Source organism: Scomber japonicus, chromosome 20 (assembly GCF_027409825.1).
Source record: "Scomber japonicus isolate fScoJap1 chromosome 20, fScoJap1.pri, whole genome shotgun sequence".
Lineage (NCBI taxonomy): Eukaryota > Metazoa > Chordata > Actinopteri > Scombriformes > Scombridae > Scomber > Scomber japonicus.
The window spans coordinates 22,118,671-22,136,102 of NC_070597.1; the positions used below are offsets into that span (position 1 = coordinate 22,118,671).

A 17,432-nucleotide genomic window follows, 5' to 3' on the forward strand; every position below is an offset into this window, starting at 1 on the left:
CTAACATTGTTAACCAGGCTGGATGCAGGGTGCTGACTGTGGATGCAGTGGCAATCTATAATATATGTGGGCGTGTGGTTGTGCGTATGCATGCAGCCCACATATCTGTCCGAATATGTGTGTGTGTGTGTGTGTGTGTGTGTGTGTGTATTGAAGCAGCGTTGGTGTGTGTTTAGTCTCATCATTGATTGGTGTCACATAGCTCAGGCGGGCGTTTAGCCTAACCACATTTGGAATGCCCACTTCGACCCCACGGTCAATAAAATTCATGTGCTATGCATCACGATGTCTTCACATTCACCAACTCTAAAGCTGCATACTTCATCCTCCTCTTAGTCAGCCCACCATTCTTTCAGCATCTGCCTCTATAGTCTTTTTTTCTTCTTCTTGCTTCACACAGTCTCTTTAAAGTACCTATCCAGCACTCCTGCTAACTATCTGAACAGTTTCCAACACTCGCACACCTTGCAAACAGATTTCAGTTAACAGGGTGGAATGGGAGCACTGGCTGCCACTCACAGCAACCACAGGTGGATTTTCCTTGCATCCGGATTCCTCTGTGGCTCATTTTACCTCTCAAAAACAGTTTCTGATTGTGAATTATACCGGTGGAGATAAATGTGCATCACTTTGGTTAGAGGGGTTTAGAAATTTGAATGGGATAATGAGGTCACTGGAGAAAGCCTAGAGAAATGCATACTTTTCAGGCTATTGCTGCCATAGTGAAGCAGCAAGCTGTTGTTATCTTTACTGTGTTATATTCCTTAACCGTTTCCTGCACATGGTTTGAGCGAGCATCCATGTTGGTGATCCTGCTGAACTGCGTGACCCTGGGCATGTTTCAACCTTGTGAGGACATCGACTGCAACTCTGAGAGGTGCAAAATCCTGGAGGTAAGACCAGATTTTTAAAAATATATATTACAGGTTGAATGTATTTTTCTTGTCTCTCTTCATTTAATCAGTTTAAAGGTAAATCAGTCAAGAACACAATACTTTTTTTCAAGTGGCAGCAGGTAAGCGTGGTAAGCAACCACTTACCAAAGGAAAGAAGAGGAGCCATGGTCAGATAAATCAGTCTGACATTGCATTTTCATAAAGTTGTGGGTCTTCTTAGCCCCATCTGTGACTTATAGTATACAATATGTGACTCTGTTTCTATCACATAATGGTTTGTTAAATTATGTTTTTTTGTGTCCACGTGTTTTAGTCAAATTTAAATTTGAGGGTTAAATTTGGGTTAAAATTTGAAAATAAATGTATGAATAACTTGGATCCAGCATAGAATTTCTGCTTTTAATCCATTTTGAGAGAATATATTAGAGGATTATGGCAAAAATGTCTAAGTGGTGTAACCATAAAAACTTTGTACTCAATAATTAAACTTACTTAAAAACACTAAATTGTCAATAAAACACCACATCAACTAGTTTGGTATGATCTTATATTATAACTTTTTATATTAAATAAATGTAATGGAATACAATTGTTCTAAATATTACATTTAATCTGGGGAATCATGGAGATCAGGAAACATTTAAACATTTTAAACATTTATGTTTTAAATGAAGAAAATATTTGTATAAGTCCACTTAAATACACTAGTTGGATAACATATTTAATATTTATCATTCTTTTGTGGTTACACCCTTTCACATTTTCAGGAGCATTCAGTCTTATTTGTCACTGACCTCTTTCCTTTGCAAACTTTAATGTAAAAACCCTTTTTTTAACCTATTTTTGAGAAGTGGCATGTATCCTATCTAAGATATTTTATGATTCCCAAGATTCCCTAATGCAAAACCTATGCTTACTGATATATCACTGATTACACCACCCACTGCCCCCACCTATACAGTGGATGTAATTCCAGTGAAGATGAGCAGAATGGACAAGCACAGTCTGATGTAATATTGTGTTTTGAACATTAATTTTACAAGGCAAACAGCTTATCAGAAAACAGACATCTGGGGATTCATGAACATAGTGCTGACTAACACCAACAACATCTGCTAGCCGTTGCCAGAAGTCTTGTAAGTGACAGATTAAAGAAAAATCAGGAGCCAAGATCGCCTCACTCGTTAGACCCTAATATGGGTCAAGCTCCAACAACATCCATCTCCCATAATGCAATTAGACAAGTGCGTTTCACTGGACTCTTTCTACGTCTCCCGCCTGCAGCTGTTAAACTCTACACATCCAGCTTGTAACACTTTCTGTTTACAAATCTGGCATATCTGAGGCCAAACTGAGATTATGATGATGTCAGTCATTTTCTTAGATGTTAGAAAGCTCCTCCAGAGACACAGAAAATGTTATGCAATCGTATTTACAAGTTGAGTAGCACTTTCTATGACTAGTAAATAGACATGTCAAATGATTAGAGTGTCCTTATCAACGTCTGCATAATGAACGCTAGTTAACTGCAGTTTATTATCAGGATTGGAATAAATACCTGCCATGGGTTCTCGGGGCAAGGGTTAGGGTTAGGGTCCCACGAACCCCCTAAGTGATGAATCAACTAACCCCTCTCTTTGCATTTTGTGCATATTTATTAAAAATCTACAAGCAGTTTGTGGCAAATTTGACTGAGCATTACAAGGATATACACATAGCCTTAGTTACAATACCTAGGGCTTACTGTCGTATAACTTTAAGACATCAGCCCGCCAATCAGAAATCATTATTTATAGTAGCTGGGGTACAAGTATTAAAAGAAACAATACAAAGACATGACACGCTCACTGGAATTTATTTATCTTCCTTGATCTTAATTGAGTAAGATGAATGCTACCCTATGACAGGCCTTTGAATGGGACCAACAACAAGGGAAAAACACAAATAAACATTACAGTAACATTCACTGGCAGATGCAAAGCAAAGTACTTCAAACAGATGACAGAGCAGGAACGCTCCAACACTGATATGGATACCATTTTCTAAAATAATGCCTCTGATAGAGTCTCAAGAGGTACTGAAACAATATTTTGCGGCATATCTGTCCTCTGCAGCTACCCCCCATTTGCATTATCTCAGATGGAAATAAACAACAGCATCGAGTGGAGGCGTTTCCATTAACTCATGGCCCCCCTCCTTTTAACCTACCAAATACTAATGGAGGAGTGTTGTTGTTCGTGTTGTAAAATGTGGAGGACAGAAAAACATCTTTTTTTCTCCGTCAGATGGGGTGGGGGACCAAGCAGGATGAAGTGTAGTAGAATAGATGTGTGTTATCTGGCGCTGTCTTGTGCAGTGAAGGGATAATATGCTCAAAAAATGGTACAAAATAGATAGATTCAGAACAAATTCCTCTTATTTTCTTGTCCACTGACTCAGTGAAATTGAGTTGTTTCATTCCAAAATGAGTTCTATCACTGAAAAGAAAAAAACAGTTTCTAACCCCTTCTAGTGTATGCTTTCTGATATTAAAGTCAATTCATAAGGCGGTAGAAGACATTTACTGATCGGAAGCGTTTTTTTAGAATGTAATCATACTTTTAGTTTCTCTACAAATAGATGCAAACAAATCATTTTCTTTAATGAAATCTAAATATTCACTTGGAAGAAAAAGAATGGAAAAGTGAAGAAAGGAAATGGAAAGGGAAGACTTGAAGGAGAGGAGAGTAATTAACATATTAAAGATGAATTTGGAGAACAGGTCGAGATAATAAAAGAAGCATGAGATAGCAGAGAAGCAGAGGTTCGAGGCCACTGCTGCTGCTGCTGCTGCCACTGGGGCCGCCTGAGTCCAGCAATCCCTTCTATCGCTCCGCTAAAGGATATGAGATGTGATTAAATTCAGCGGGTGTCCTCTCTCCGGAGCGCAGATGAATGTACAGCCTGGAAGGTTAAATGCTTTTCTCGTTAATTCCTCGCTTCCTCCATTTCAATCTCCCCGTCACTCTCTGCGTCGATATGTTAAAAGATCGTAAAGTAACATGACCTACACACTTTATGTATTCTCTTGTCTGACTTTGATCTGTCTCATACTGTCTGGTACATACTGTGAATCCAGTTTTCTTACTGTCCATTATGCTCTCACATCTGCCCTCACACAGTTCCTTACAGTCCTTTCTTCTCCATACCTTTCGTCTCCTACTGAAGGACTGAGTTGACGTAACGACTCAATATAATATTATATCCAAATATGTGAATTTAGAGTAATTTTCTCATTATTATCAAAAAATATACAATAAAAATATTCATTCAAGTCCTAATTATATTCTGTTTTAAGCTCCTGGGTTTCAATCCACCAAAACCCAGCCAAGCACCAACCTGGACAACTTTAGCCATCTTTCTGATCCAATGCCTCAGCCTCCAAGTGCCTACCTTTTCTCTATACATCACAAACATTTTGTAGATGTTCAATGGATGTAGAAGCAAAACTTGGTTACTAGCTCTGTAGCAAGAACCTGTAAAAAAACAACAACAAAGACCTTGAACCCTACCTTTACTTTCAATGCCAAGGTTTCTAACACCTGGGCATGTTAACTACACTCTGCTTCTGGTAAATGAAAGAGTGTGGTTATGGCAAATGAATAAGTTAGGGATAGGCAACTAAAATACTTGGTTAAAGATAAGAAAAGATTGTAATCATTCTTGTTTCAGACCAGACTCTGGTCTCCTGCATGGAAGTCAGACATGCTATCTGCCAATCTACCAATCTCTCTTAACTTTGGCATTGGGGGTCAATTATGAGGTCTAATATGAACATCTAAAATGACTATTATTACTGTTACTGTATTTGGCTTGGTATGCTGATTGAATGTGATGATGTTCTACTCTGGTTTCCATTTTCAAAGCTTAAAAGAATCATCAGTTGGTGGATCCAGAGTGGAGACGTCACCATATTGTTGACTGAAAGTTGTCAGACAGTAACTAAAGGGCAATCCACTCACCTACCCAACAATGGAGGGTGGGGATATATATAAAACCAATCAATAAATAAAAGTAAAGCTTTTCCCCCTGGTATACTCCTCTTGAAACCTTTTTTCTGATATCAGTCAGCTTGGTGTAGCCAGTCTGGCTGGTTGTTGTTTTTCTCTCGACTCCTCAGGAGCTGCTGCTGTCAAGAGAGTTGGTTCTGATGACACTGACAGCCGTGTGGAGGTGGAGTCGATATTGATTGAACGGACTAGATGCTCACGTCTCGCTTTTGACGGGGATTCACAGTAGGCAGCAGTGCTTAGGATCAGTGGATTGTCAAGAAGAATATATTTCTGCTAGTTTTAGACCAACTTGAAAGACTCCAAGTAATGGTAACTCCATAACAGGAGACACTTTCAATTTGGCCCCTGATGCTGATGGGTGCTGAAAGGTAAAAATCATAGTGGAGGAGTTTTAATATTTAACTGTGCAAGTAATAGAAAACAATAGTAAGGTAATGTAGTATTAGTGATGATCACTAACTTTATTTCTTAAAGGTAAGCTTCCTTATTTTGGATATTTTACATGAGATAATTATCTTGTGTTCAAATTAGATGGAATGCTTTCCTGCACTGCTACCCTGATTGACGCCAAACAGCAGTTACATTTAAATGCTCAAATATTTCCTAGAGCAACCACAGTCACGTGTTCATAACCGAGCTTCCGAGCTGTCTTAACATAGCCAAACTAGCATCCAGGCTAATGAGACACCTCAGCCAGGCTCTCCTCTCTGATGCAAGCTAAATGAGCTCTCATTTCCTGACACAGCTAATGGCTACTGTAATGATCACAGGCTACTGGCTAGCTGAAGGGCAGAAAGAAAGAGGAGTGCAGCTTTATGTGTCAGCATTGTTGAAAGGCTGCTTTGAGGCATTATTTACGATTTGTTTTAATGACACTCAAAAGTCACTTTAAATTCACCAATTTTGAGCCTCACCACTGTATAGCTGGATAATCATTCAATCAGTAATTAGATTGTTAATTAACATATTTTCACTTGCTACTTGTATAAGAGACTCAATCTGAACTTTTTACTGTCCGATACTGATATTCTAATGTTAGTCTTGTTAGCAGCATGGTATGAGGGATGGCATTGTGGTCTATTAGTTGGTTCATCACTTAAGTCCACAATGAAATATTCCAACAATTAATGGATGGATTACCATGACATTTTTGTACAAATAATTATGGTCCCTGTTAGGGAATTTTCCATAACTTACTTGCATTCCCAGGCATTGTTCTCACCTGTAGACCAATAGATTCAATTCTAAATGCTTTAGATGTGTTGGATCTGCCATATTTGGGCATGATTAAACTGTGGCAATATCTGTATGGCTTACGATAAAACTTTCCCCAGAGGACTGAAACTTCAGAATTGAAGGGTGCATCAGGACAGAGCATGTACTGATTAGTCTTTCATTCTCCTTGATCAAGTCTCAATAAACCATTTCAACTTCAGACATCTTGGACACCTGCACACTTTCTTCACTGATGGCTGCATATTTAAAATCTACAGAGGATGAACCCTACTAACTTTGGTTATACTTTGGCTTTTTTTCTGATGCCACTAACAGTTGAACAAAGTCAACTATTTCGTGAAATATATCAGCATCTACTAGTGAATTGACAAAACAACTGGTACAGACATTGATGGGTCCCAAAAGAGACATCATGTTTAATGTGAGTCCCCCCGACTTTTCCATGATTGGAGTGGAACCATGATTGGACTGCCATCCCGGTAGTTGTTTAATTAGAAAATATTATGCTTGCAAGCATGCTGACATTAGCATTTAGCTCACAGCACCACTGTGCCTAAGTATGGCCTCACAAAGCTGCTGGCATGACTCTAGTCTTGGTTGTCTTGTTTCTCAAAAACTGGTTATGACTACAGCCTGATGGATATCACTGATACCAATATCAATATTTTAAGGTTTTACTGCAAACTGGTAATGTGTTTTTTTTTGTCATATAGACAATAATAAAAAAGAACTGTAGGACATTTCCCCTTTGTAAAATCATAAAATTGTCAGTCAGGCTCTTACTGTGATTTCTTAATGCTTATTTATATCACCAATTGGCAAATAAATGAAAATGCTGATAATACATACCCCTGTCCAAAAAACCTGGACAGATTTAGGGTGAGATACAGAGGACAGAGCATCAGAAAGCTCCCTAGATAAGAATAAAAAATGGTGTAATGATTTAGCCAATGGAATAGTTTCAAAGAAATGTCAAACTCGGAGCAGATTTAATGTACAGGATTGCCCCCCCCCCCCCAAAGGAGACATTTCAATTGAAACAGAGTCTGCTTTCAATGGTACAGAACACACTTAACCTTCCGTCGTCCCCCTGCAGCTACAGTACAAAACGCTGTCTGTGGAAAGCTAATAAAATCATTGCCGATACAATAGTAAGACTGGGTTACAGAGAGAAGAAGAAAGAGGGAGAGAATAGAGAGAGAGAGAGAGGAGTTGGCAGGCATGAGTAGCCATAGATTTAGATTGCTTGCCGAGATGGAACTTGTGACATTTGTAAAGCCGGAGTGCTGCTGCTACATGGAACTACTGTAGAAGCTTTCAGGCCTGAGTATAAAACAAACACATCTCGCACACACTGATTCACTCTTACGTCAGCCTGGCATATGCCTGGAAGATGAAGAAACGTTAGATTTTGCGTTTATGTGTCTGTGTGTGTTTGTGTTTTTTGTGCGCCATTACCCCGGCTGCAATAAATGGTCGTGATTGAGCTGAAGAGTCTCCCTCACAATATTATCTCTCTCCACCTGTGAAGAAGAGGATCTTAACTGAATGGCAGATTACAGTTAGCCTGCCCCATTGTCCTCACCACATGAGGCATACACCGCCTTCATCCGCACGTACGGGTGTCCACCCGCCTGTTGCACCTGCGTGTGTGTGCGTGAGTTGGATGAAAGCATCTGACCCCTTGTGATAATAACATTCAGACTCCTGACAGGTGAAATTAGCATACATAGTGGCTAAGATTTATTTTCTGGAGAGGTTGCTGAGAAATGTTTTCACAGAATTGATGGCACTTGTTCGTCACCCTCCCCAACACTCCTGTCACATCCTTGGTGAACCTTTTGAAAGGCCTTTCTTACCATCTAACTCTAATCATTCCTGCTTTATATCTGTGACAGTACAGAGCTGCTCTGATGACAGACCTTTGGCAGCATCATTAATATTTTTGTGACTGTTTCAAAGCGCGTCTACGGATTTCTGACAGCAGGATTTGGACTTCGGTGGTGTGAAATTCTTCTTTTTACTCTTTGACATTTTTGTGGATGAAACTCACCAACAACATATGGTTGAAAAGGTTTAGGATAAGAATATCAGAATGTTCTTGCATGAAGCCCATTGTCTAGCCCATTATATATTTAGTCATTCATTCATTTTCCAAACCACTTATCCTCTAGACAGTTGCAGAGGGGATGAAGCCAATCCCAGCTGTCATTGGTTGAGTTTCATATTTAGTTTTAGACTAATTCTAGACTATTCCGACTATTTCTGTGTCATTCCAAACATCTGGTCTGTCACGCGTATTGCACAAATGCCTAATTTAATCCCTGGTTTGTTTAATCATATTCAATTGCTGATTCATCTGACTATGTAAACTGAAAAGAACTTAAGCTCAGGGGGTAAAAGTGTTGAAATGTCATTTTAACACGAACAAAAAGTTGATATGTTAATTAAGTTTGTGTGTAAGTGTTTTGTGCAATGAATAACTTAACAGTATTGACATCACAGCTTTGTCTAATACCGGCATAAACAAAAACATCATCAGCAAACATGGATTATATTAAGAAGTGATTGATTAGGAAGTGAAACCCTGCGTATCTCCATCCAGAGAAATGTCAGAGCACAGCTGGAGCGCAGAGTAGCTGTTAGGATTACACTGTCTCTCTATTAGTGGATGTTTGCTGTTGTGTGGACAGCTTCCTTCATCTACCTGCAAGCCCACCTTGCACTGACTCGTTCCTGATTATTACATACCTACAGCAGTCAGTCAGTCTGAGCTCATGTGCGGCGAGACACGTGGTGATATTTGAATCATGCGCAGGAATGTTTTTGATCTGCAGTTCTGGATTGTTCGTCAAGAGCTGCGGCACTTCACGCCCCTCTGTATCTAATAACCACACTGACACTTGAGTATGCATTTGGAGTGAGCTGCGTCGAGTCATTAAGGAGTGTTTTAAGTGCACTTAGCATTAGTGATTAAGTGCACTTAGAACATAAAGGCTTTGTTCAGGAGGTGATGAGAGGGCGTGTAATGTTGGCACTCACTAGACACATTGATAGCATGCAATACAGCCTGCTGTGCTTCGTGATATGTGTGTGTGTATGTGTGTGTGTGGGGTGCCTGGTGCACACGTGTGTTTACACTTGCTCTCAGGCGATGTGAGAAGTAACACACACACACATACAGGGGTGTTAAGCTAGTGTGTGGTGTCACTGTTTAGGCTAGGAGGTTCATGCAAGACTGAATACACATGGAGAGAGAGAGAGAGAGGAGCTGTCTGTATGGTTTATATGTCCATACAGTGTAATTGTATGTGAGAAATGGACATACACACACACACACACAAATACAACTGAAAGTTATTACAAGCAAGCATATGAAAAATGTCACAAACTCTTTACACGCACTGATACGGTCACACACAAGCATGCACACATGCACACACATACAGTGCACAGTGAGATACTGTGGGAGACATAATCACAGTAATAGGGGAGTGATGCGACTTCCCTGGGAGAGAGAAGGAGGCAGTGGGAGAGAAAGATAAGAGGGAGATAAAGATGAGAGAGAGAGATGGAAGTCAGTGGTACAGTAGACGGAGAGGAGGGGGGAGGGGGAGGAGGAATGCCAGTAGCTCACATGGGAATCCCATCCAGCTGTTAGCCCAGAGAGACGAGAGTGGGAGAGCAGATAATGATGACAGAAGTCAAAAGATGGGATCCCACTTCTTCTTTTTCTTCATCGGCATAAAAAGTGGAGAACTTTGCTTGTACTGAAAAATGAAAAAAAAAAAAAGAGTCATTGTATCTATGTTTAAAATGAAAATGATGAGGCTCTGTTAGGGACAGTAGCTCCTGAAGTGTTAGTATTCATACAGTGTGTAATAACACACATGTACAATCTCTAACATTTCTTTTAAGTTAGGTATTAGTATTAGCTCCAGCAGTGTTATTCTTTGTGTAGCATCTGTTGTTGCCATGGTCGAATCATTAGTCGCCATAGCCAGCCAAACAACTGCTTTATTTAACAAGCTTGCTTTGAAGTTTATCTGCCCCCTACTGGTCAAAAATCGGTTATTGCAGCTGTTTCGGTTTTTTAAAATGTGTAAATTTGCAATTAAGAGCATAAATCCTATTGAGGTAAACATTAAATGAATACGTTAATGGGCCTTTTGGACAATAGACATTTTGAAGTGACAAAATAGGAAAAACACAAAATCTTATTGTCACACTGTCCTGACTTACTGGGACATTGGTGTAGAACAGAGCCATTGTTATTGTCATCTGTAACACATCTCATGCTATGACAAGTCAAAAAGGCTCATGATCTGCAGCGGCAAATACATTAACATGATGTCGCTTTGTTAGTTAACAGTGATGTATCCAATAGCCCTTGTTAATGGTAGGAAGCGTTTACAGCTGTTGTTATAAACAGCCGGTGTCTGGTAAGCCTTTACAGGGTTCATCTGGTGCACGGGAAGCGAAGGGTTTTCCATTTCTGGCAGCAGCAACGGCGGTTTGTTTGGAACAAATATAGAATGATGAGCAGTGCTACCTACCACCCACACAAAATCAAAAGACAAAGACTTCACAGTGCTGCCAATGGTACTGTTTCATTGACAAATTATATCTGGCAGATGGAGTGCAAAGCCACCAGAGCAATAAGCACAATGAGCAATAGCAACACTGGTACAGAAACATGAATAAGGATCTTACAGGTTGGCCCTTTTTAAACTGTCTTTTGAGTTATGATGTATTCATTAAATGGGTTTCAGTTTTCCAGTATATTGCATAACAAAACGCCCATGTCATCATCTGATTCACCACTTAATTTAGCTCGACCCGTGTTTTCACAGATTCGTGTTTCACTGTGTTTCAAACAGTTTTAGATTGGATTGACTCACCACAAGTGTTCTGCTGTCATTTGTCGGCATATTTCACACTTTACTGACTGTCACGCCAAATGAAAGCCAATTTTGTGAGGCTTGTCTAAGCTGAGATTAGGTTGGATGATTAGAATATTATGAACTTATTTGTTTTGTTCACGTAATGCAAAAAGTCTCATTATTCTCTGGAGGTATTCCAAAAATCTGCAGACAATATTCAGAGGATTTCCAGCACAGTTAGAATATCTATCCCTCTGTATGTGTTTTCACAGAGAGCGAATGCAGTAGAGGGGAGAAATTAGGGAGTGTGTGGGCAGTGAGCCGTTCAACACAGGTCACTGGTGTCTATTCCCTTGGAGGCAGGAGTGGGTTTGTGTGTGTTAGGCTTCTCTGGTGTCCACTTGGACATACAGCCAATGAACCATGGTGACAATGTACACACACACACACAGAGGGAGACACACACATTACCATTTTGGTAAATACTCAGCACAGCAGTATCGATGGAAGGAAACCTTTGATTGATGATGTGTCTACGCAGCTTTTGCCATATGTTTGGATATTAAACACAATCTGTGTTCATCAGAATCATGCAGCACGTTTCACGCTCCACTGATGTGTGATGTAAGTTTCAGGGAATCAATATCATGATTACAAAGCCTGGATTACCATGTGCGGCACCACCAGTATGCTCTAGTGGGAATGCCTCAGGCTAGCATGTCCTGTTAACTTCAATGAATTTGAATCCCAGCTGTGTGTGATGTGTTTGTGTGTGTGTGTGTGTGTGTGTGTGTGTGTGTGTGTGCGCGCGCATGTTTAGAGAAGGGTAGGAAAGGTTGAGCTGGCTAACATCCATTCAATGTCATTTTATCAAGAGTCCCTGAAGGCCTGGTCCCATGTTGCATGTGTTCCAATGTGAATGAGCACTGTGTATAAGCATGTGTTGTGTAATCAGTGTGCAGATGTTAGTGTGTATGAAGTGTGTGCGTGTGACCAACCCAGTCTCACATTAAAATGTGTGATAGCTATTTTGATCCACGGAGCAAAACATATTAGTCTCACAGTAATGGCTCTAAAATGTTGAGATGCCTACAGTTTTTTCTATTGGTTGCATTCATGTCATGTGACTGTCAAGTTTCTGTCTGCTCAAAAAAAGAAAAGGTTGGCTGCCATTCCTTTTAATCTCAGTGGAAAATGTGTTTTATATCAATACCATTTCTAGCAAATGTGTATTTATTTTCATAGTCAGTGAATGTATATCATATTTAATATGTATTGCTATGGCGGTTGCTATGGATGCTGTTATCACTGAAACCACATAGTTGCATGTTGTTTGAATCATTATCTTTGCCTTGTGTAATTATCTCAGCTGTTATGTTATTTGTAGTATTTTATATAACTGTTTAATGATATTCTTTCAGTAAAAAATGTAGAATTGTATCAAGCTGCATGGTGTGGCATGGTGAAGACAGAATTAAGAGACAGTTTAAGAAGATGTTAAAATATTTTTTCCCATATTTGACAGCACCCCCAGTTGTTTCTGCTATTCTCACATGACTAAGATCTAACTAAGATCAAGATTTCGCTATAACAGTTGGTCCCATGTCTGTAGCCCCTTTTATTGCTGAATTATGAGTCTGTGTAAAGGCTTATAATTCAGTACCAAGGGTTAAATGGTCATTATTTTAAAGTAGGAACCATGTAGAGTCTTCATACTGACATATGTTACTCTCCAGGTCGAGACCTTTTGATGTATTTGGTTTAGGTTCACAGCAAGGTTTGATTTTCTCATTTCATTGACTTAAGCCATTCTAGACTTAGTTCCAGAGAGCACTTTGAATCTTCAATGTATAACATGAAGCTTCTTGTTTGTTTTTCTGTTTGTAGTGGAACTAGGGACCAAAATGAGTCACCATCAGATATTACAATTCTGCTGACAATCTACGGCAGTAATACAGGCTCGGAAGAAGGCTATGGCTGAAAAGACCAACCTGTTCTCATTCATTAATAAGATACTATTTGCACAACCCTGAAGATTTGTTTATGTCTTGATGATTCTTCGTTTTGGTATTGTATGTCATCATGACACAGCCCATTTCACAATCTGTTCTATTAGCCAATGAAAGCACACAGAGAACTCTGTATCTTGGCGTTTTCTCCAAAAAAACACCATATATAAGACTAAATAGACAAAAGTAAAATAATAATAATAACAATAATAATAATAATAGTAATGAAATAACCAAATTAATATGAAAATGTAATTTCTCTTTACAGAATGAAAAAGTAATACTTTTAAACAGGATATAAACTTGATATGAAATTGACTGTACAAAGTAAATATGGACTGTGCTATGGACAAAGAAATGAAGTATATGAAGGTGACAAGAGCAAAAATGAAATGTGACATGTACATAAATAATTAAATTATATAACAGCGGAGGTTGAATGCAATGTACAATCTCAAGTACAGTTTGATGAACTATATGAAAGTGACAAGTGCAGAGATTAAATGAGGGATGTGAAATGTAAAGTACAATTTGATAACCCTGTCTTCATCCCGTTTATGTGGCCGTGGTTTGATACACACACACACACACACATACACACACAAGAGATTGTTCACACGTCTTAGTGTGTGTGTGTGTGTGTGTGTGTGTGTGTGTGTATCAAATCCTGCACCATGTCCACATAAACAGGGTTAAGAAGGGGTTATCAAATTGTACTTTACATTTCACATCCCTCATTTAATCTCTGCACTTGTCACTTTCATATAGTTCATCAAACTGGACTTTAGATCGTTCATTGTATTCAGCCTCCACTGTTACATAATTTGGAGTGCTTTATGATTTACTCTTTGTTTTAAGAAAGATGATTTCATATTAAATATCATCAGCTACATATTCTTGAAAATATAAAACTAAATGAGCAACTTCACATTTTACAGTCACAGGCTATAAAATGTGTTTTTCTTCACAGAGATAGCAGCATTTGGAATTGGTAGTCAAACATCCTACACAATACTGTAGCCTAACGCTACTAATAACCAACATTAAAAACGCAATTTCTCAGAACTGAAGGAGATATAATTAAAACTGATGTCTTTAACATTAACCTATTGTATTGTTGAGTTATCAAGGACTCTAGCATTTCTATATTGAGTAATTTGGGTTATCATCAAAAGAAAACCTTAGCGACATTGAAGAGAATACTTCCAGGTTGGTCAACCAATCGCAAAGCTTCAAATTCTGGATTTCAAATTCAATTAATCTGTCGACTCTCTAAAATCTACGTTGTTTTAATAAAAGAGCATTATGAAACAGCTGCATAAAACCACATTACAAATCAGATAAGTACACAACACGCAACAATGTTGTTTTAGCAATAGCAGCTACCATAGCGAAGATAAAAAGCCTGCAAATATCTCTGTGAAAACTGACCAAAAAAATTACAGTCACTGAACTGAAGATATTGTAAAATGTACATTTCTCACTAGCAATGTTATCAAAATACATTTGAATGCTGAAACTATTTTAAAATATTGCATTTTCCACTGAGAGTAAAAGCAATGGCAGCCATCTTGTTTGTTTGAGCCAAAAGTCACGTGACGTGGATGTAGACCAATAGAAAAGAAGTAAAAGTTGGAATCTCAAAATTTCACTGCTGTCATATGTGCAACTAATACATTTTACACTTTGGATGTGGCTTTTACACATTTTGATGTGATACTGGGTTAGTGTTAGTATTATCCCTATCACCCTGAGTCTTAAGTCATTTTTTATATCATGGGCTCTGCAGGCATGCAGGCTTTAGCTAATACAAAATAGATGAGTAATTACTCCCCAGCAGAGACGAGAGAAATGCCTTCTTCATTAAACAAAGGAGAACACAGATAGAAGGATAGAGTATTAGAGGAGAAAGCAGTGCAGTCATTTTATGCTCAGCATGGCGGTAAACATCCCTGCTCTCCTCTATTTCACACAACACTCGTTCTCTCTCCGTCATGCATCTCCAGTTCTAACATCTGTCAATAGTTGGACTTTCTTGTTAATTTCTAACAGACTTTTGGTGTGCTCGGTTATCTATCATGCAAGGTCGAATGTGAACAGCATCTTTAAAGAGAGCAGGGTGAGTCCACGTTTGACCAATACAGATTTCATACACAGTATTTAAATATGAATACAGAAAGCCTTCACATACTTTAGCTGGAGATTTAATGTGCATTGTACTTAAGTTGATATTTTGGGAGATTCTCATGTTTGTATTGATGTTTTATTCTTGCAACAATTCCATTATAACATACAGGATCCATATCACAGTGTAATGTGTCATGTACTACAGCATGGCGCCTTGTGTACTTCATACAAAGTTGTTTCCAGTGCTCAGAAAGTTCATATTAAACTTAGATAAAACAATGAACACAATGTTTTTTCTTCTACCTTTTCTTTTGGGAGATTATGCATCACTGAACAATCTGCTCCGAGGCTCTTCTGCCTGTTTAGACTAAATGAGTAGTGTGTAAAACATCTGGAGTGATGCATGGTCAGTATTAGGGAGTTAACCTCAGGCAGCTGTTTGCTAAAGAAACCTCCTGTCTGATAGTGTGTCCTGTTAATACTGTACTGGTGGGTGAATCTTTGTTTTCTACACCGACTTCATGAATGATCTCCAAAGATGGGACGGATGAGAACTTGGCATCGTACACACACTCACACAAACACTACACATACATTCCCGTGTGAACCTCTACATTAAAATTTTTACTTACTGTGAACTTTAGAGCTAGAGGCTAGCTTCTGACTAAGCTAACAGGATTTGATATATTTATACATTTTTTCTTTTCATGTTGGGATGACTCATCTATCAGTGGGTGTCCTGTGCCTTGATCTTCTTCCAGAATTGTTCTTTTATTTTTTTTTGATTTAGGCCTTCATTCTTTTTTCCTCCTCATCTCTAATTCCTTCACTTCAGTGTTCTTTCTTCCTTTCTTTATTTTCTTTTTACATGAATTAAGGTTATCTTCTTTTTAATTCCTGTCCAACTCCCCGTCCTCATTCTGGCCCCTTGTTTTCTTCAGTCCACTGTGATAATGACTTGGAGAGCCGAGGCTCCGTCAGACAGCCAGACAGACATTAATGATGGCAGGAATACTGATTAGTGCAATGAGCGGCTTGTTCCAGGTTATTACTTTATATTCTCTGGATTGGAAGGCGTTTGTCCCACGACTCTTTGTTAAGGCAGCAAGGTGCCAAGACCATCATTAGGCTGGAGGACCCATGTTGTGGGCAGGCATCTGGCTTCCTCAAGTGTCCTTGAGCAAGTCGCTAAATCCCTGGCAGATGCAGGGAGGCGGGTATAGTTCTTTTCTTTTCCTTGTCTGCAGGAAGCAGGGTGGAAGAAAAAAGAGGACTTTGCTGCAGGGATTAATAAAGTATCACATTATTGTTAAAGTGCTATGTTTTAAATACCAAACTACTACTGATGTTAAAGTCTGTGTAATAAATCTGCAGGGCCGATATTATCAACTTAAATAAAGGATTTGCACACCATCTGGCCTTATTTGCAGATGTGTTGATCAAATATTCTTCACTTACTGAACCAGAAAATGATCTGTCATCCACTGTCAGTCACTTGCAACATTTGAATTCATTAATACATTTTGCATGACCAAGGTCAACAGACCAAAAGTTAGCACAAGTCACCACAATTAGGCCAATCATTGTGTGGAAATATGCAGTATGGTAATGTCTAAGATATGGTATTACTGTACTTTGAAGTACTATAGTAGTATCAAGACATGACGTTCCTATTTTATAGTTTGTCCACCAGAGACCACTGAAAAGTTTAATTTAAGCCCTGCTAGCTGGATGGCATTTCTGTTTCAGGACTAGATGATACAATCCCTTGTGACATGAGTGGGGATGATGGTGCCAGCTGTGGGTTTCCAGGAGGGTGCCATGGTAGATATTAAAGACGTGGTTGTAGAACGAGTTTAGAACTTCATTGGGGTCATCAGGTGGGCAACCTCCTTCATAGGTGTTTCGATGACACACCCACAACACCTCCAGAGGGCTCATCAGCAACATCTGGTGTCCCCGGTGTGCCTCCTTCTACTCACCCTGTTGCTGTGGTTGTTGTTTTGTAGTCCTGGTGATGTCTATCCTCTTGATCCAGAGCCAACGACTGGCCTGTTCGGCAGCGACAGAGAGGGCTTTGATGGCAATGTTGGTTGGTTTAGTCCAATTTGAAATATCTCAACAATATTTAGATAGACTGACACACAATTTTGACATTTGACATTCATGGTCCCCAGAGGATGGTTCTGAATAACTTTGGAGAGCCCATGACTTCATCTAGCACGTCAC

The 17,432-nt window shown here is 39.1% G+C and overlaps 1 protein-coding gene across 1 annotated transcript in view; it reads left to right on the forward strand.

Moving 5' to 3' along the window:
* Window positions 1–17,432, forward strand: part of cacna1g (calcium channel, voltage-dependent, T type, alpha 1G subunit) — a 259,465-nt gene that overhangs the window by 93,207 nt on the left and 148,826 nt on the right. Inside the window, exon 2 of the mRNA XM_053341901.1 lies at window positions 782–893. Within this exon, the coding sequence (XP_053197876.1) occupies window positions 782–893 (112 nt within the window). The remainder of the gene's footprint in view (window positions 1–781; window positions 894–17,432) is intronic.